This window comes from Dendrobium catenatum, unplaced genomic scaffold (assembly GCF_001605985.2).
Source record: "Dendrobium catenatum unplaced genomic scaffold, ASM160598v2 fragScaff_scaffold_669, whole genome shotgun sequence".
In the NCBI taxonomy this organism is placed as follows: Eukaryota; Viridiplantae; Streptophyta; class Magnoliopsida; order Asparagales; family Orchidaceae; genus Dendrobium; species Dendrobium catenatum.
In genome coordinates, this window is record NW_021319131.1 from 376,074 (window position 1) to 396,488 (window position 20,415).

At 35.1% G+C, this 20,415-nt stretch overlaps 2 protein-coding genes and 1 long non-coding RNA gene across 3 annotated transcripts; 1 reads left to right on the plus strand and 2 right to left on the minus strand.

Moving 5' to 3' along the window:
* Window positions 1–14: 14 nt before the first annotated feature.
* On the minus strand, window positions 15–3,326 carry LOC110097696. The gene is made up of 3 exons (XM_028695724.1): window positions 3,102–3,326; window positions 1,477–1,774; window positions 15–675 (listed from the first exon to the last, which is right to left on the minus strand). The coding sequence occupies exons 1-3, from the start codon at window positions 3,300–3,302 to the stop codon at window positions 341–343; spliced, it is 834 nt and encodes a 277-aa protein (XP_028551557.1). The 5' UTR covers window positions 3,303–3,326; the 3' UTR covers window positions 15–340.
* Window positions 3,327–5,616: 2,290 nt separating this feature from the next.
* On the minus strand, window positions 5,617–6,007 carry LOC114579855. Its single transcript, XR_003701077.1, has 2 exons — window positions 5,945–6,007; window positions 5,617–5,839 (listed from the first exon to the last, which is right to left on the minus strand). It is a non-coding gene; the product is annotated as an uncharacterized LOC114579855 (long non-coding RNA).
* Window positions 6,008–13,712: 7,705 nt separating this feature from the next.
* Window positions 13,713–19,562, plus strand: LOC110097715 (plant intracellular Ras-group-related LRR protein 4). Its single transcript, XM_020824255.2, has 3 exons — window positions 13,713–14,350; window positions 18,365–19,278; window positions 19,360–19,562. Exons 1-3 carry the CDS (start codon window positions 13,906–13,908, stop codon window positions 19,504–19,506), a joined length of 1,506 nt encoding a protein of 501 aa, XP_020679914.1. The 5' UTR covers window positions 13,713–13,905; the 3' UTR covers window positions 19,507–19,562.
* The last annotated feature ends 853 nt before the right edge of the window (window positions 19,563–20,415 follow it).

Genomic DNA, 20,415 nt, shown 5'->3' on the forward strand with positions numbered 1-20,415 from the left:
CCAAAATCATTTTAGCCAATATCATGAAGCACATATAAATGTTCATTACACCAACACAATTTCAATAAAAACTCAATGATGTAAATTATAAAAAGATGCAATACTAATCTACAATCTCTTCATATATCAAGCTTCCTTAACATATAACTTATCATATAAACATATATGCTGAAAAATATAAGGATCTTTCCAAGCACATTCTACTTCATACAACCATATATGCTTTTTTCTGCCTATTTGTGAAATCTACATGCCATACAAGAGAGTTTTACAAGAACTACATATCCCATGCAACATCATTCTACTGAGCCAAATTACATTTGCTGCAAATATGTTATCTCTACAAGGATTTATAGAACACCATAGTCACATACTTAGCCCGGAACCTATGGGTGGCACCGAGAGCAACGGCCGGCTCACCGCTTCGCCCCTTCTGGATGAAAAGATGATTCAGAACTACATGTTGTGGCCTTGAAAGAAAGGAGTTCTCATCACTGTTACTTGAGTTGAGCAAGGTACATCCCAGCTGAGGAGGAACACTTGGTGGCTCCTTTGCTAAATCTTCAGAATCTAGTGGCCAATTGTTGTAGCTTGATTCTGGAGACAGAGGTGACTCGAAGCCGGCAACACTTCCTATCTCCTCAGGAACTGAGTCCTGTGAAACTTTTTTTAGTTACACATTAAACTATGGCTACAGAAATGGATCTTATATGATATACAAAATAGAATTATGGCATAATTTTGCATGTATAAATTATGTATAAAGTATTTTGGATATTTTACATGTTAGTATTTTTGAAATGATGAATGATAAACGATAAAACATTTCATTCAAATTACATCATTTTTATTGTTCTTTAAAGCAACTTTATAGTATAAAAGTTTCATAAACTATAAATTTTTATACTAAAAAGTTGTTGTAGAAAGCAGTAAGAAAGCTGCTCCAAACGAAGCGTTAAAAAAACTACTTCCTCTAATTACTCCACAGATCTTTCACTGTACCTACCGATATTTATGTGGTAATAAAAGCTAAAAAGATTAAAAGCTGGTCGTAAATAATCACATTGTTTAAATTTTGCATACCTCATGGTCATATCATAGAAGGCTTACAATAGCTATAATTAACATTCATTATTATGATAATATTCCCATGCAAGTTAAACAAATGATGCAAATGTTATGATGTGATACGTTCAAGAATTGCACATGAAATTCATTAAGAATCACAAAGTTTACCAATGTAAGATTAGAGTATCGTAGGTTAAGATTCAAGAAGTTTTACATTATCGAAATGTTATGATAAGCAGTTGCAAGCTAGTTGTTTAGACACAATTAATGAAGGATCTCAAAAGTATCGCAATAAAGCAAATGCGGAAAGTAATAGAATCCCACGGCTAATGTCTAGAAAGTTCACAACGAGTTACCTTGCTCACTCACACTCAAGTCAGGCTTAGCGGGAGAAGGCCTTTAGCAAACTCAACGATGCCACGAAGACGGTGGCAACACCAATGGCCTTGAGCCACGGAAAGGTGGACGATGACGAGGATGGCGTGAATGCTTGACTGTCAATGCTCCAATCGTAGCTTGAAAATCGTCGGCCGATGATGCTCACAAGAATCTGGACGACTCGCTCCAAATATTCTTCAACGGTGGCGTCGTCTTCAAATCCTACGTCAAAGCACGGAGATCGTAGGATATTAATGCTTCCGTCGGCGTTGAATATTAATCCCCACTCAAACTCTGGGTCCGCCATACATGCTTGGCGTGGAGAATTCTTCAAAGAGAGGGGAACTAAGTGAAGGTAATGGAGAGTCATTGCTTTGAAAGGAGGAGGAGGAAGGGGAAGGGGCCGGCGGCTTCTCAAGGGGAGAAGGTGAGGCTGGCGGGTGCAAGGAGGAGGGAGCTTGGGTTTGGGAGAATTAGGTTTGGGTGGTTAGCTTTAGGGAATTAATCAAAAATCTGAATTAATTTCAGATTTGATTAAGTTTGGAGGGAAAATCGATTTGAATTTTAAATTTCAAATCAAGCAATTAAGGCATTTAATTGGGGTTAATGAGGGGAAGCCAATGAAGGTGGCCGGCAGCTTATAGGGAGAGGGAGGAGCTTTAAAACTCAAAACCTGAAATTAATTTCAGGATTTTGAATAGAAAGGGTGGGAAATTAATTTGAAATCAATTTGATTTCAAATTTGGGGGAAGGGGAGTTAAGTAGCAATTAATGGGAATAATTCCCACTAAGGGTCGGCGGCATGCTAAGAGGAAGAGAGAGGGAAATCCAAGAGGAAAGGTTTCCAACTTTAGGATGATGACGTGGAAATAAAAATAAAGACTCCGATTTAATTTAATTTGAAATTGGAACTTATTCAGCAACTTTCCTAAATTGGATTTTCAAATTAGTAAAGAATTTGAAAGTTGAAATTCAAATTTCAAAATCGAAGCATGCGGAGGGAAGGATCGGATGGGTGGGAGAATTCGCCGGTAAGGTGGCCGGCCGTGGCCTTGGAAGTGGCCGGCGGCGGGTTTCTCCGGGGGCGTCGGCAACAAAGGTTTGGGTAGGGATTTTCTTGGGGTGGTAGAGGGAGAAAACGGTAGAGGAAAACACGAACTAGGTGATAAAGAAAATAACCACGAGCCGCGGACTCTTCCAACGATTGGTGGGCCTTGGGATTTGCTCTCCTTGAGCTCTCTCACCCTTCTCTAGCTCTCATGCAAGAAGAAGAAGATAACATCAAATTTCATTCAACTATTCATTAATTCCAATACAACTAGAATGACCTATATATAGGTCCCAACATAAAAAAAAAAACACAAAGACTAAATTGCCCTCGCGGCTACAATCAAGACTCAGCTCATACTAAGGGTACAATAGGAAACTCCAAGAAATAAAAAGAAGAAAATGCATAAATATCTAGAAATATAAACTCTGAATCGTGGCCGTCGATCTGCGCTATCTCCGGCGATACACATGTTTGAACCTCTGATCGATGTCCACATCATTCTTCCGAGGTGGGAGAAAGCTCAACCCCGTCGAGTAAAAATCTCTGGAGCTCTCATACATCTCTAGGAGATCTGGATCCAAGCTCTGCAGCTCCTCTCGATCTATCCACGTGTCCTCTGTCGCCGGCTTCCCTTTCCAGTGCACCAAGTACCTTTGGCGACCACCTTCCTTCGTGGAAATGATTTCATTGTCAAGTATAGCTTCGACCTTCTCCGCAATGGGTAAATGGGGCAATTTGGGGAGTGAAGGTAGGCTGGGGATCTCACTGGGTGGGTTCTCACAAGGCTTATCATGAAGTGGATCATCAGGGTTAAACTCGGGTCCCTCGAAAGCTACTAAATCTTCAACATTAAACGTAGGATTCATATTAAAGCCTTCAGGAAGGTCTAACACATAAGCATTACTGTTTACTTTCGAGATTATCTAGCAGTTAAAATAGGGTGGTAGACACTCTTAGCCGTTGTTCCGCTCTTCTTGGACAAATGCAAACTGAAATCACCGGCCTTGCATGGTTAAAGGACTTCTATGACTTAGACAAAGACCTTAGCACCATTTGAAACTCTTTCGATTCAGCCAAACAATCCTTAAGATTATGTGTTCATCATGGTTTTCACTTCAAACATAACTTGCTCTGTATTCCTGTGTCTTCGTGGAGATAACAATTGATAAAGGAAATACATTTTAGTGGCTTAGCTGCCCATGTGGGTCGAGACAAGACACTCGAACAATTGCAGTGAAGATTCTTCTATCCTCACATGTGAAGGGATGTGTCCCATTTTATTGAAAGTTGTTCTATTTGCCATGAATAAAAAGGCAGTGATCAAAACACAGGTCTATACACCATGTTACCAATTCCGAACTCAATATGGGAAGAATTGAGTCTTAATTTTATTCTTGGGTTACCCATACTAAATGTGGTTTTGACTCTATTATGGTTGTTGTTGATCGTTTCTCTAAAACGACTCATTTTATTTCCTCCAAAAAGACTTTTGATGCACTACATATTGCTCCCTTATTTTTAATGAAATTATTCAATTGCACGGTGTTCCACAAAGTCTTATATCTAACCGCGATGTCAAGTTTATTAGCCACTTTTGGCGAGAGCTATGGAAGCGTATGAATACAACTGTGCAACTTAGTTCCGCTTATCATCCCCAACCGAATGGTCAGACCAAAGCAGTTAATTGGACGCTATGAAACATGCTGATATGCATTGTTCAGAGCTAACCGAAACACTGGAATGTTGTTTTGGGACAAGCAGAATTCACATATAATTCTATGACTAACTGCTCAGCAAGATGCAACCCTTTCAGTATTGTGTACCCAAAGGCTCCCAACCACATTCTTGGCGTTGTTGTTATGCCCAAGTGTTGCAGCCAAACAGCTTCTAACATGGCCACTCAATTCATTTCTATGCTCTCTGATGTTTGTAACAAGTTGGCGGCTCCAGTGAAGCATACAAACAACAAGTTGATAAACATCGACGCTATAAGCATTTAATCCAGGTGATTTAGTTAAGGTTAGATTACGTCGCGAAAGATTCCCACCGGGTACGTATTCCAAACTAAATCCTCGTAAGATTGGACCCATTCCAATCTTAAAGAAGATAAATGACCATGCTTATATTGTTGATCTGGATAAACACCTTAACACACCTTCTAATTTCAATGTGGCGAATATTTACGCTTACAACCCACCTGAAGAGTTCAACACAAACAGTCCTTCGGTGGGCTATAGTTCTTCTAGAGGAGTGGCAACATGATGCGGAGCATATGCTATGTCCAGAGATATCATGCTCCCACTATTAGCTAACCACCTCATTACCTTTTATATTGTTATATCGTACTAGCAATATTTCGCTTTAACACCGCTTTGCTTCTTTCGTAATAGTTGTCTTCCTTTTAGCATACATACAGAGGTGCTATTATGTAAGGTAGTAGAGAAAAATATAATACAAAAGCTTTAGCTTTTTGCTTTATTCCATTTGTTTATTTTCCTGCATTGTTTGTTTCCATGATTACCTACATCAACTCGACTTCAACTTAGAAATTGCCATAAAATGCCCAACTCTAGGTAGTCGTCAGTTTGCCAGATTTGTCTACTTCATAACCTGCTTCATAGAGTTGTTTTATATAAATTTTCCTGTATTTCTTCATTGTATCCACTTCTATACTGTTGAATATTGATCTAAACATATAAATAGAAATTTAGCGCCTATAAATAGGAGTTAGCACATCACATCAATCCTATACTCTGCAATCATCCTCAGTAAAATCACCCTCAAAATTATCTTTCAAACTCCGAAGTTAGCAGCATCTACCCCTTCTTTGACTAGACCATGCGTCATTAGCAATATCAACATTCGAAAAATCAGCTCAGAACATCATCAAGATTTCATGAAGTCGCCGAATAACCTCTTCCAGCTTATCCCACAAAATGCCCTCATCAGTACCTTACAATTTAAGAACCTACACATTCCTAACATCTTTTATTCCAACTTAATTACGATAAATCAGAAACATCCAACAAAGCAGTAAGTTCGGAGCTCCAATTCTCCATGATAACTTGTTGATTGGGAAACAACCATCGCACGTTAACGAAACGAAAGTTTGGATCGAACCTCGAATGCAGCGGACGCCATTTTTCTGGAGATCGAGGGACCAGGGAGAACAGGAGCGAGTATCGAAAGATCGCACCTCCTCTGCGCCTCTCCTAACAAGTTCCAGGCACAGCGCGGCTCCCACGAAACCTAGACCTCCTGTTACAACGAAACGATTCCCCTCTATCCCTTCGTTCTCGCTTAGATGCATCTCAATCCCCCAATCTCCCTCTCTTGAGTCTCCTGCAATAAAAGGAAGACGAGAGTAAACCCTGCGGATGTCACGCAGACAATAATACGACGCGCCGACACTATTACTGTAAAATTAATGGAAGGCTGTGTACTTACAGTACTTTAAAGGTAAATAAACAAATAATTGAAGGGGAGGTTTAGATACACAGTACTCTAAAAGATAAAATTATTTTATTTATTTATTCATCTAAATTTTCCTACTTATAATAGATTAAAAATTTAAAGAAAATTAAAATTAATTATATTTGTTAAAATTTCATCAACATGTTGATTAGGGTTGTCAAAAACGAGTTTCGCGTCAGGTTCAGGTCGAATTCGAATCTGACCCGGCACTTAACCAGATCCGAATCTGACCCATTTTTGCAAACGGGTCGATTTTCAGACCTGAATCCGACCCGCTTCTTCTATGTTTTATTAAAATATTTTTATTTAATTCGATTTATTTAAACCAAAATCGAATTAAGGTAAGATTTACTTCAATCAATTTAAAATAAATCAAACTTAATTTAATTCAGGCAACATGATTTATTATTTTTTTGGAAATAGCATTTACTTATTTCATAATCTCTTAAAACCCTCCTAATCAATTAAAAACAGGTCAAATTGGGTTGATTTCGGATTTCCGGATCAACCCAAACCCTACCCGGTTTTACAAACTAGTCAAAATCCCTAACTTGAGCCCTAACCTGACTCGAACCTGAAATTTTCAGGTCAGATTCAGATCGAATTTTTTGATCGTGTCAAATATTGACACCCCTAATGTTGATGGCCGCATAAGTTCCACATAGTTTGATTTGATTGGAGATGCTTTGGTTTCCTTATTTTTGCAAAATGCTTTGGTTTCTTTTAGTTATTACACAATTATATGACAGGATCAGATCTATCATAACTTTCTTGTCTCCATGTGGTCAAGTGACAGACTACCATGACTTCATTTTAGACGCAAGTATTATGTTATCCAAACTATAGCTCCGAATGTTTTTTTTTTACTTAGTACATGCAAAACTTTGTATTTCATTATTTTTATGATAAAATCAAAAGTTTAAAAACTTATTTAAAAAAAATGATGAGATCAAATAAACAACTTTACTAATTTATTGGCAATCTTGCAAACTATGTTGTCTAACTTAGTTTAAAAATATATGCACTAAACTTCCAATGAATGTCGTACAAAGGCACACAACCACATGACGGTATAATTGTATAAGAAATGTTAAATTAAGCAAATATTTTAAATATTTAGGCCAATCAAGACAAATTCATACACACATCACATACGCAAAACTCGAACCTAAAATCTTTCGGTTGGTAGCCAGAATTCCCAACCAATAAACTAAGATGAGCTGCATAATTTAAATAATTTGAATAAACACATGATGTGTCTCTCATCACATATGGGGCACACATCATATGCATATTTGAATCATTAAAATTAAAACAAGATAGGAACACCTTAATCATAAAAAGTGACATCTCTCTCTCTCTCTCTCTCTCTCTCTCTCTCTCTCTCTCTCTCTCTCCTCTTTTAGTATCTTTATCGCATCTAACTTCCTAACACCATATAGAAATTAAAAGAAAATATTTAGTTAAAAAGAGAAAAAACCACATTAATCATATTGGAAAACTCTAGAATTAATTTTAAAACCATTTAGACTTCAATATTAACAAACTTATAGTTAAACTAATTAGTTGCTTCGTGACTCAAAAAATAACTTGATTTGAGTCCAAACAAGCTAGCCCATATAAAGAGCTTGAAGTATAGCTTTAAACAGTATCTCAACTGACCATCATTGTTGGATCTTCACCGATCAAGCCTTGTCGTCAAGCTATTGCAAGACAGTCATCGTCTGAACGTCATTGTCGAACCATCGCATATGACTGTCATCACCGAATCACATCCTGACCACAATAGTCAAAGCTTATCAGCCTCCAACACTTTGAACCATATATTGACTCCACTATACTTTCCATCGGCTATTCACACCCTTATAATCTTAACATTTTCAAGTTAAGGGAAAAGCAAATATTTATAAGAAATGCTCACATAATATAATCATTCCACCTTATGATTTCTCAATTTTGAAATTTTTACATAAAAAATATAGTATCACCCTTATTCTTTTCATTTATCTTTTCATATGATTGATCTTCATACAAAATTAGGATGCAAAAACCCTTTACTCTATTGATATGAATCTTTTAGCTTGTAACGGATATTATCATACCTCACTAAAGTTATGTACAGCCAATTCAATGCCACGAACATACACAGGAAGTTTCATAATTTTAGAAAACTCTTAGGTATTTATTTGCTTTAAAGTATGAAGTTTTCAAACTCGAAAAGCAAAAAAAAAATAATCATAGAAGTATTTTTCTTATATTTTGCATGCAATGATGCATCAATTGTCCAGATTTCATTTTATTTAGTCAAGTTTCAAGCCCACAACAAAAACATAGATAAAATCTTAGAAATTTGGTCAGGACTAAATATGGATCATCATATTCATTTCAAATAAAATCTACGGCCAAGATTACGTCGACAATCTCTCATGTACACTGATCACAAAAGAGATTGGGTCTCAGGCCAGCTTGACCAAGGAGGAAGCCCAATAAGGATTTCTCCCATTTTGACCACCAAATTAAAAATTCTCACATAAGGTGAAAGTCTCGAGACCAAGGGCTTGACTCTTTTTATCCTAGTTTGTCACACAAAATAGGGTTCTAGATGTTATCCTAAGATTTAAGATTCTTACCATCATAGTCAATGAGGGTAGCGAAATCGACCCATTACCTTTATTGTTGTGTAATAAACATAGCGGAAACATAATCATACAACAAAATAACACAAATACGACGATTTACGTGGTTTGACAAAGATGCTTATGTCTTGCGGAGGTGAGGATGATTTCAACATATTGGAGAACAATGTGGATTACATTAACTCTCAAGCTCTCTCTTTTTCTCATGCATACAATACAATAGCTCTCAAGCCCGTTTTAAAGATTTGACACAAACACAATAAGGAAAGCCTAATCAATAAGAAATCTAATCATGCCATAATTAGATGTCCTAATCAATACATAAATCAAATATCCAAATTGATGCAATAATTAGATCCCCTAATCAATGACTAAGTCAAATCTCCAATCAAAACTTTAATCAAATCAATTTAATTAGGAAAATAATCAAATCCCTAATTAAATAATGATTCATTAAAGCTTACTAAAATAACTCTTATTTGTATTTGGAAATAATTCGAAATCAACATTTATGAGGTGAGAAGCTTAAAAAATATTATTGGATTTGGTTTGAAGAGGGCAAAGATGGTGAGAATGTGAAACATCTTAAGAAAATAAAGTTAAGCTTCTAAATATCGATATCTTTTAGTGTAATAATTAGAGTTTCATTAGAAACTTAAAAGTTAAACATGCTTGTATCAAAGAACTCATGAGATGAGTGACATATTGGGACATTACACGAATGAGACCGTAATACCATTAGGCTAAAATACAATATCTTGATGATTGATCCGCCTAGCTTAGCTCAAGTTAGGCTCGCTAAAGATCATCACCTACCATGAGCTCCACCAAGTGTATGATGGAGATCCACCAAGAGGCAAAGGTATTGAGAAAGGCAAATGTCTAGAGAGCAAGGACGGGACCAGCGTTATTTTTTAAGGGTTGACAAACTCATTATATGAATGATTAAAAATACAAAATATATAAGATAACTCAAAGCAAAATCTTATATTTCATGATCATCGATAAATTAAGAAATAATTATAAGCTTTACATTCTGATTTTTATTTTTTAATAATATTGTATTAGGACTTCACTGAAATCAAGCTAACTACACTTCAAATCTATTAAATGTTCTCAATATTTTGAATTCTCTTTTATCTACATTTGAGGTAGTTACCTATTTTTATTCCTCTTTCCATTTATAACCAATATAACAGTTCTGAAATAGATATGAACTCTTTGCAATATCAGAAATTAACTAGGATCCAATGATCCATTGAGAGCAGTAGTTACAGCCTTGTGACAATCTGAGAGCATTATGTATTGCCTTCTCCCGCAAAACAAAAAAATCATTAAAATAATCATTTTATGGTGATTTATGTTTTGTTTGGGACAGCTTTTCTATTGCTCTGTAAAGTACTTTTTAGTAATTTTTTTTTAAATAGAAAAAAATAGTGGTCTAATGATATTCCAAACGAAGCATTCAAGACAATTTTTTTACTGTTTTTTAAAGCAACTTTCTAGTAATAAAATTTTAATTTTGTACTAAAAAATTGCTTTAAGAAACAGTAAAGAAGCCGTCCCAAATGAAGCCTTAATATGATCTAAATTACCTAAAATCAAGCCTTAATATGATTAGTATCCATAAAAAGAAAAAAAATAAATACATTATTTGACTGAGAACATATATCGGCTAGTCGATCATAACATAGATGAAAGGATGATTGAATGCTAGGGTTTCCATGGCTGGCTAGCACAAAAGAAAACAGCCTTTGATGATTTGTGAAAGCTCCATATTGACCAGAAAATATCATAACAGCGTTTTGCCTGACAATAAATATCTATAATTCTATAGATATCACTTGCCTTGGAAAATCTTGAGAAGGAGAAGTAGAAGTATGATTTGTACTTTGAGATATCAGGACTTGAGAGTAGTATTAGATTAGTGCTTCATAGAATTTCTCTACTTGAGAGAAGCATAGGAAGCGCCTCGGTGGGGAGTTGGTAGAAATAATGTGCGTGAATCGGGATAGTTTGTATAGCGAGTGTGAACAAGATGGATGGGAGAAATAGTGAGTGGCTGCGATGTGCGAATGGGTGCTGAAAGCAGGCAAAAACTTGTAAGATACGACCTTTGAAGTACATATTTCATGTGGTAATTGCCCACCCTCAATAAAATGGGGTTCCACCCCTAATAGAGAGAGCATGATCCTAGCTTTAGGTTTGCTTATTCCTCTATAGATTTGATGTATGACCCTCTTAACCACACTTAAGCATTCACTAATTATAAGAAATTGCTTAATCATGGGTTAAACTTAATAATTAAGTCGGCCTAGAGCCTTTGACAAGAAATACATCTATTTAATGCAATCAATTTAGGAAATAGGGCCATTTTGGCTTAGTAAGACTTAGGCTTCGTTTGGGACGACTTTTTTGTTGCTTCTTAAAGCAGCTTTCAAGTACAAAAATTTCAACTTTTGTGCTAGAAAGTTAATTTAAGAAGCAGTAAAAAAGTCTTCCCAAACAAATCTTTAACTAAGTCAAATTGAGTCAATTTAACCTACTTGGTCCAAATTAGCAAGTCCCAAGGGTCAAATATCTTGGTTTAGGTGTGGTTGTCCTAAGGGAGAGATTATTAGGTGCGGAGTGCAGACGGGGAGAACCGTCCGCACACTAGTATAAAATACAGTTATGTATCATTCGGTATCGCTGGGTACCGCTTGGTACCCTGTGTGTGTGCAGGCGGTGCTCTCCCCGTCTACACTCCGCACCTAATAATTTTTCGTCCTAAGGACACCCTCCATAAGCTCTATGATCCATTGCTTTAGTCAAATATCTTGGTTTACTTTCTTACTACATATTTGATTATATCTTCATTGGCTCCTCAAGTCATCCAACTTTTTGGGAATATAAATTAGAAAAGGACAAATGGTCCTAATCAAAATTATCTGAACCAGGAAAATAAAATATTACCAAAAAAAAGTATAAATGTATTTCAATATTGAAGTACTCACGAGACAACTGTGAACGTAGCAATGGATGGTTTGATATGTATAATTGTCAACCACTCTCCAATATCTTCCTTTCTTCTCATAATTAAAAATTAAAAAAAAAAAACTCTTATTTATTGACATGCATGCGAATTCCATGTCAATTTATGCGGGGATTTTTTTTAGTATTTTATTATTTTTAATATTTTATGAAAAATAGATTTTTATAATATTTTTAAAAATATTTTAGTAGAGAGATGAAGTCCATTAATCACTTATACTTTTTTATTATTATGTTAGTATTTGGTTTTGATAATGTGTGGTGATTAATATTTTATGGAATATATTGTTTATTATACTATTAGTATTAATAGGATTTTTTGAGTCAGCAGTAAGTTATATTTATTTTGTTTGCTTGTTATTAGTGGTGTAATTGAGATTTTATTTGAGATAATTTTATTACTTATTTTATTTTTCAGATCATAATCATCATTTATAATTGATCACTATTTTCTTGCTGCTCTATAAAATATTAGGGTAGAAAGCAGCTTTCTACAACATTTTTCTAAAAAATTCATTTCTCTACATCAACTTTACAACTATCTTTATAAAATGCTACAGTCATCCCAAACAAATGCCGAGTTAAGTTAATTTGTTAATTTGTTCAAACTTAACTTGATAAATGACTCGTGAGTTAAGGTTAATGAGTTAATGAGTTAGATTTAAGATAATACTAACTAGTCAACTATATCTTTATAAAACATTAGGGTTTAAGTACAAAATTATTAAACATGTTTAAAAATTATATTTATGTTCCTTTATTTTAGGTGTTTGTTTCAATTATTTTGTACATAATATTTGTATTTTATAGAAATAAATAATTGAGCCATAATTATATTTTTAGGCTTCATTTGGGATGATTTTTTTCTACTTCTTAAATCAATTTTTGAACACAAAAACTAAAATTGTTGTACTAAAAAAATTTATTTACAAAGCAGTAAGAAAACTATCCCAAATGAAGCCTTAGTTTCACAATAAATAAGTTAACTTATTACCCTACTCGAACTTATAAGGCTAAACTCAAATTTTAACCCCAAATTAAATTAATTTAATCTTAAACTAAGGGAAGAAATAATTTAAGCTTAACTCAACTCGTTTATAGATATTGATCATAAAACAAAACTTAGGGATATATTTTATTTGCAATTGAATGTTTAACGACCGTTGTACTCACACATTAATTGTTAAATGGCTGTACTTCAATTATTTAATGGCCGTTGTACTCTTCTAATTTCCATTCTTAATTCTTTTCATTTTTTTTCTCTTTTATTAGCAGTGTGATATGACATTGCATTAGAATAAGTTGACAAAAGTTAATAAGAAAAAGAAAAAAAAAAGAAAAACATTCATTCAGATCAAAAGTATTTTTCTAATAAAAATTTCAAAAACCCTGTAATTTAGGAAAAATAATTCTGTGCGGACCCGGATGGCGTCCGGAGACCAATTAGAACGTGCCACGTCACTTCTTTGCTCGGTACTGTGCTCGGTATTGCTGTATACCGAGTTACGTGGCACGTTCTGATTGGTATCTAGACCGTCCGGTATCCGCACATAAACATATGATGTACTAATATGATATGATATATGAGAAAAATATCAAATTGATCTCTTTTTATATGTGAGAAGAACTAAAATAGTTCTCAAATATATTAAAATATCTATTGACTTTTTAAATATGGGTCAAATTAATTTTTTTTGGGATCATTTGAATCCCTATTTTAAAAGTCAAGGGACTAAATGAGATGTTTTATTAGTCGGAGATTATTTGGATAATTAGTAGAAATTTAGAGGATCATTTTGATCATTATCTCCATTATAAGTATACATATGATGTATCTACCTTTTAAAAATATAAGCTAAGAATAGAATTTCAATATGTTATTATAACGTTATATCACAACAAAATTTAAAGTTATGTAGTAATTACAATTAAAATTAAAATTTATTATTCATTACAAATGTAGTTAACATAGGCTTCTGTTAATTAGATAAACATATATTGCTCGAATTTGATATGATCGACTTTGCATCATCATCCAATTTATATTCAAATCATTATTCATTTCTCTTTTACAAAATGATCAACATAAAATTTCCAAACAAAGCACAAAATCTCGTGAAGTTGGTGACAATCAAAGCCATTTCACTTTCCTCAAATGTATTTCTTTTCCATTCCACGTGAACCAACTCCTCCTCCTCCCAAAAATCTCTCCTTTGAAAAACTCCCCTACTCTTCACCTCAAATCAAACAAAGCACCACAAAAAAATGAGCTCCCATTTGCATTCCAGCGACGATATCATCAAGGAAATCATGCGGCTTCACTGCTCTCTTCTGCCCCGTCCCCCAATGGATGAAATCGAAGCCGCCATGGCTATCATCCACGACGTGGACAAAGAAGAAAGGACAAGACTTGAAACCATTTCAAAGCCGAGCAAGGCTTCTGAGATTCATGAAGAGCTTTTTTCCATTCTTCAGGAGATGCAGAGAAGCTTGGTGAGGTTTCAGAGCAAGGCACAGAGGAGAGAAGCTATGAAGCTGATGGATCTTGAGAGTGTACACCAAGTGTTTGATGATTTGATTCAAAGGGCTTCCAAGTGTATTCCGTTGTTGAGATCGAATGGAGCTGGTTTTATAGGTGGTGGTGACGGAGCTGTGGAGAGTAAGGATGATTGCTATTTGAAGAAAGGAAAGCAGGAAATTGTTGCATTAGGTGAGCTTCAATCTTATTTTGACAGCAGTTTTGATTTTAAATTTTAAATGTTTTGTAGCAATTTTGGTTGTAACTAGGGGTGTCAATATTTGACACGACACGAAAATCCGACCCGAACTTGACTCGGAATTTTCGGGTTAGACCCGACCCGTTTTCAAAACGGGTTGAGTTTGGGTTCCCGGATTCGACCCGTTTGAAAAACGTGTCAGGTTCGGGTTGATCCGACGGGCACTACAGGAAAAATGCCCTAAACCGAAAAAAAACCACCGGATTTCAGCGTTTTTCCTGTAGTGAGGTAGCTAGCCTTCCAGGGTCGGGTTGGGTCAACCCGGCAACCCGCCGGGTCGGGTCCGGTTACCTACTCGGGTCGGGTTATGGTCGACCTGTTTGAACCCTGGTCAGTTTGGGATTCTACCCGAACCCAACCCATGAGCCGAAATTGACACCCCTAGTTGTAACATATCCGAAAGTAATCATAAATATTTTCGGTTTTAGATTTTGGTCGAAAGAAATTTGAGAGTTTCAACTGAAATCCATAGATTTTGAATGAAACTTTGTTAAAAATTTTGAGCAAATTTCAAACTTCTATTAGAATTCTATTAATGAGATCCATCAAATTTCATGTTTGTCGCTAATTAGATTATCCCCTTTAGGGGTGTCAATTTTTGACCCGACCCGAAACCTGACCCGGAAAAATCTGCGTTCGGGTCGACCCGTTTATGAAACGAGTCGGGTTCGGGTTCAATAAACTGACCTGTTTCAAAAAATGGGTCGGGCTCGGTTTGACTCGGCAACCTGAAAATGACCCGGAAATCCTATGCCCGGTCTGCTGCATGCCCGCCCTGCCCGAAGCGTCACCCGTCCCTAAGCGGCGAAGTGGCGACTGGCGAACCCGTCCCGTGCATGTCCCGCACGTGTCCCGCAAATGGATAACCCGTCTCGCGCGTGTCCCGAACGGCGAACCCGTCCCGGGCGCATGCATACCGACTCGTGCTGCCGCTGCTCTGCCTGCGAGGCTGCGACGAGTGTTGCCGCTGCCATCCTGCCGCTGCCGTCTGTCGCTGCTCCGCCGCTACCGCTGCGGCTGCGCCGCCGGCAGTATTTCAAAAGTCTGGGTCGGGTCGTGTCAACCCGGCAACCCGAGCGGGTCGAGTCCTAGTTAAAAAAGTCGACCCGTTTACAAAAACGGGTCGGGTTCGGGTTGACCCGTTTAAGCCGAGTCAATTCGGGTTCGACCCGAACCCGACCCGCTGACCCAAATTGACACCCCTAATCCCCTTTGTTTCATTTCTTAATTGTACTTTTTATACTATTTTATAATGGATCTCAACTTTTAAAACCTTGGTTTGGATATGAGTAATATCTATCAAATATAATAGATTTAGGTTGTGTTTATTTTTTATTTAAATATTAAACTATTGTGTGCTAGAAAATTTGCAACAATATAGAGGGAGAGTATTGCATCAGAAAGATTCAACATACAGAGATAAAATAGAAGAATGTAGGAGATACATACCTGAGTTCTTTAGTGGAAAAACCAAAAAAAGAAAAAAAAATTATAAGGCCTTATTAAGTTGAAATAATTGACTTTGTACTTGAAGTTGCAAAAGTATACTTTTCTCAACAACCGGAGAAGGAAAGATTATAGAACTGGAACCACTTGCTTGATCTTCTGTAGCGAAGATTGACGGAGAAATAGTAGAGGTTATGGTTGATGATGATGATAAACGAATGATGTTGGTTAGACCACTACAAGAAAATCATCTATTACCAGCGGAAATTGATAATTTTTAGGCAGTTTTCGAATTTTTTGGCAGTTTTCCAGCTGAAAAAATTCCGTCGATAAAACACGATAGGAAAATAAATTCTGGCGGCTTTTTCCGGAGGAAAATAATTCTGGCGGCTTCCCGTGTCCGTGTGCGCCCGTGCCAGCCTAGCAGCCCGCTCGCTCCCACACCTGGAAGTTCGCTCCCGTGCCCGTGTGCGCCCGTGCCAGCCCAGCAGCTCGATCTTGCGCCCGCGCCAGCCCAGCAGCCCGCCCGCTCCCACACCCACGCCTGCCAAGGGTTTCGAACATGGGTGGATTGGGGAGTATTTCAAACACCCAACCAAATTGGTAAATACATTTTAAGTGTTAAGTTTTTATATTTAAACTATATTTTAACACAAAATCAAGTTATTAAATAAAATTAAATATACTAATTAATTTAATTATAAAAGTAAAAAAGTAATAATTAATATAAAATAAAAATTAATAATTTCTAATTAATTTTAAAAAGAAAATTAATTAAAATAAAGAATTATAATCAAAATTTAATTAAAACAAATTATTAACTTAATAATTAATTAAAATACTACGAAAATTACTAATTAAAAAAAATAAAAATTAAAGCGGTGTGGGACTAAAACATAAAAGAGAGGGAGAAGGAAAGCGGTGCTAATTTTAGTTATTTAAATTATATAATTAGTTAAGTAGTTAATTTAATAATAAGTTAAATTAGTTAATTTAACTAATTTATATTAACTAATTAAATAAATAATTAAATTAATTTATATTTATTTATTAATTTGTTAATTTAATTATTTACCTAGAAAAATTGAAATTATGTCAGAAATCCGCCGGAAATCTGTTGAAAATCCACCAAAAATCTATCAAAAATACTTCACTAAAAATCTGTCAGAAAGCTTTCTAATATACACCGGAAATATTCCGCTAGAAATCCGTCGAAAATTTGCCAGTAATTTGCATTTTTCCTGCATTGTCTCTTCGTACTCATGTCTAGGACTCTTTTATATGGAGAATGAAATTCTACTTATAATATTTTAAGAGCAACATTTTTAATAAATTTGGGCCAAAATTGCATAACACTCCACAAATTTCCTATGTTAAATTCTTTGATCATAGATCGTTTATTTAGTATTTAGGCGATTTAATAACCTTATAATTAAATGACCTTGGGCTCATTAGATTCATCTCACTGAACCACTAGACTTGAATACAAGCATGCAATGTTTCCAACTATAATTCATGTCTTATTTGGGCTAATGTGGACTTAGATTATATCATCTTTTTGTGTCGTTATATAATCTTTTTGTGTCATTAGTTCGTCTAGTCGAGATATTCAGTTACACTATAAATATGTTGAAATAAGAGTTCATATGATCCTAAATTTAATTCCTCAAAATTTCAATATAAAATAATGCATTGAGATCCTTATAGATCAACTGAAATTTTTGAAGCGACATCAAAAATTTTATCTGAAATGGTCAACCATGATCATAATTTTTCTTCATGTAACTAATTTTATTTATTAGATAACCTATTGTCTGCATTTTTGCTGGTATGTTGATGTCATCAAGATGGGAGTTCAATTAATTTCATAGATAAAATTAGTTTTTTAATATGTCATCACATGGGACAGCTTAAATCAATATAGATGATGTCATAACATTACATAACATATGTCAATGACCCAAACATTTTTGTATTTTAATAAATTTGATTTGTATTATTTTATAGTAATTGGTCAAATCAATAATCTAACTAGTAGTTTGCATGCATGTATAAAATATTTTTTTAATTTAATAAATTTAATTACTTCAATTAAATACTTGTAAAATTTATTCAATCATATTCACAATAAAAAATAATATCTTTAATAATGAGGATATATTATACTAATAAATACTATAGATTTCTACTATAAATTTATGTCACATGTGGTAATATAAAATAGATCAATGAGATGTAGGTCTTCAGAAAAATATATGAATTAAAGCATGGAAGGAGGAAACAATATTCAAACAAATAGATATTATTATTATTTTTGTATATGAAACTGAAAGAAAGTTAATTATTTTTTTTTACTTTTACTTGTTACAAGAAAATTAATGCAGCTTCAATAAAAATTCCAATATTATGAGATATTCTTCCAACTTGAGCACAAACTAATTAGCATTCTGATGTATATATTCTTGAGATTTCTATTAATTTCTTTGATGCTGAATTTGCAGGTGATGAAAATGAGAAACTAAGTTTGATCAAACTAGCAAGTCTCATAGAAATCTCTTTGAAGAGAGGCACTAGAGATCTCAATCTTCAGAATAAGCTGATGGATGAAGTGGATTGGCTGCCAAATTCAATAGGAAAACTTTCATTTCTTACTACTCTTAACCTATCTGAAAACAACATACTTTCCATTCCTGCCACAATAGGATCTTTTTCTTCCCTAAAAACTCTGGACTTTCGAGCAAATCGAATAACCGAGCTCCCCAACTCCATTGGTGATCTCCTCAGCCTATGCTACCTCAACCTGAGAGGCAACCAGCTCACTTCACTTCCCCCTACTCTTGGAAAACTAGTAAATCTAGAAGAGCTTGACCTCAGCTCAAATAGGCTTTCCAGTCTCCCAGATTCAATTGGTCATCTCATCAACTTAAAGAAGCTAAACGTAGAAGCAAACAATATTGAGGAGCTCCCTCACACCATTGGAAACTGCAATTCACTTTCAGAGCTTCGAGTGGACTACAATAACCTCAAATGCCTTCCTGAAGCAATTGGTAGGCTTTCATCTTTAGAAATCCTTTCAGTGAAGTATAACAACATCAAGGGTTTACCAACGACAGTGGCTTCCCTCTCCAAGTTAAAGGAGGTTGACGCCAGCTTCAATGAGCTTGAATCAGTCCCTGAGAGCTTATGCCTTGTGACAACACTTGTGAAGCTTAATGTAGGAAGTAACTTTGCTGATCTCCAGTCATTACCAAGGGCCATTGGCAACCTTGAAATGTTAGAGGAGTTAGATATTAGTAATAACCAGATCAAAGTGCTACCGGATTCTTTCGGAATGTTGACACAGCTCTGTGTTCTTCGAATGGAAGAGAATCCTTTAGAGGTTCCTCCCAGACATGTTGCAAAGATGGGAGCACAGGTAACTCTTACCGTTAAAAAATGTTTTCAACTTGTCTTTGATTTTTTGATATCAAATATGCTGTTACTGTAATTGGAATAGGCTGTGGTGCATTACATGTCTGAAATGGTTGCAAGGAAGGCAGTAAGGTCTCCTGCAGCAAAGTTCAAGAAGAAATGCTCTCAGTTCAGCTACTTCTCAAACTCAAGTAAAAGGAAGCCTGGTCACCATGATATTGGGAAGTTTTAGGCTTTGTTTGGGACGGCTTTTCTATTGCTTTTTAAAACCGTTTTTTAGTTTAAAAATTAAAAATTTTATATTAAAAAGCTGTTTTAAAAAGCATTAAAAAAGTCGTCCCAAACGAAGTCTTAATTTTATAAAAACATTATAAAGGTTTGAATCATTTGCTTAATCTATTCTCATTTTTCTTTCTTTTGAGTCTTACAACTGCAATGTCTTGCAGGGATCTAAGATCTATATACTGTAGCACATGATAATCTTCTGGAGAGTAAGATCATAAGGAAGAATTAGAGAGTCCTCCTCACAGAAGTTGTGCTGCAGAATATAATTACTAATTTCATATTACTAATTTACATTCACCCAAGCAATCTTGGATAATAAAATATAACTGTGAATACCACTGCATGAAGAACCATGCATTCTTTGTAAATTATCTTCCATGCTCTAGTTAGCTTTCCAGTTGAAACACTTGCTTTCTGCATTAAAAAAGTAAATTTTGCATGGAAAAGACTTTGAATGGAAGAAACAGACAATAAACTGAGCAGTAAAATCAACCAGTTGATGAAATATACTTACATGATTTACTATTATATTACTGTTTTGAAAGAGAACTATAGGAATTGAAGCATCTGAATATGTGTGTGGTCTATATATATATATATCTATACACGTATATACATACGTATGTACGTATGTACATACGTATGTACGTAGATACATATGTATGTACGTAGATACATACATATATATATATATATAAAGTTATAAAAGTAATGCATATATGCATGCAAATAAATAAATAAATAAATAAATAATAAACTAAATAAAAAAAAATTCTAAACCCACTAAATGCCTCCTCACTTGTTCATTCTCTCACTCCCCCTCTCGAAGCCACTCATCCATTGTCTTTTCTTCTTA

What these genes read in the sequence shown, in the direction of transcription:
- LOC110097696 (XM_028695724.1), bottom strand. Translation starts at nt 3,302, where the DNA reads ATGATCCACTTCATGATAAGCCTTGTGAGAACCCACCCAGTGAGATCC. An exon ending in GGCGACAGAGGACACGTGGA is followed by an intron (nt 1,775 to 3,101) that starts TAGATCGAGAGG and finishes CTCTCTTTGAAG; the next exon opens with AATTCTCCACGCCAAGCATG. An exon ending in CGTCTTCGTGGCATCGTTGA is followed by an intron (nt 676 to 1,476) that starts GTTTGCTAAAGG and finishes AGTTTAATGTGT; the next exon opens with AACTAAAAAAAGTTTCACAG.
- LOC110097715 (XM_020824255.2), top strand. Translation starts at nt 13,906, where the DNA reads ATGAGCTCCCATTTGCATTCCAGCGACGATATCATCAAGGAAATCATG. An exon ending in GCAGGAAATTGTTGCATTAG is followed by an intron (nt 14,351 to 18,364) that starts GTGAGCTTCAAT and finishes CTGAATTTGCAG; the next exon opens with GTGATGAAAATGAGAAACTA. An exon ending in TTGCAAAGATGGGAGCACAG is followed by an intron (nt 19,279 to 19,359) that starts GTAACTCTTACC and finishes TAATTGGAATAG; the next exon opens with GCTGTGGTGCATTACATGTC.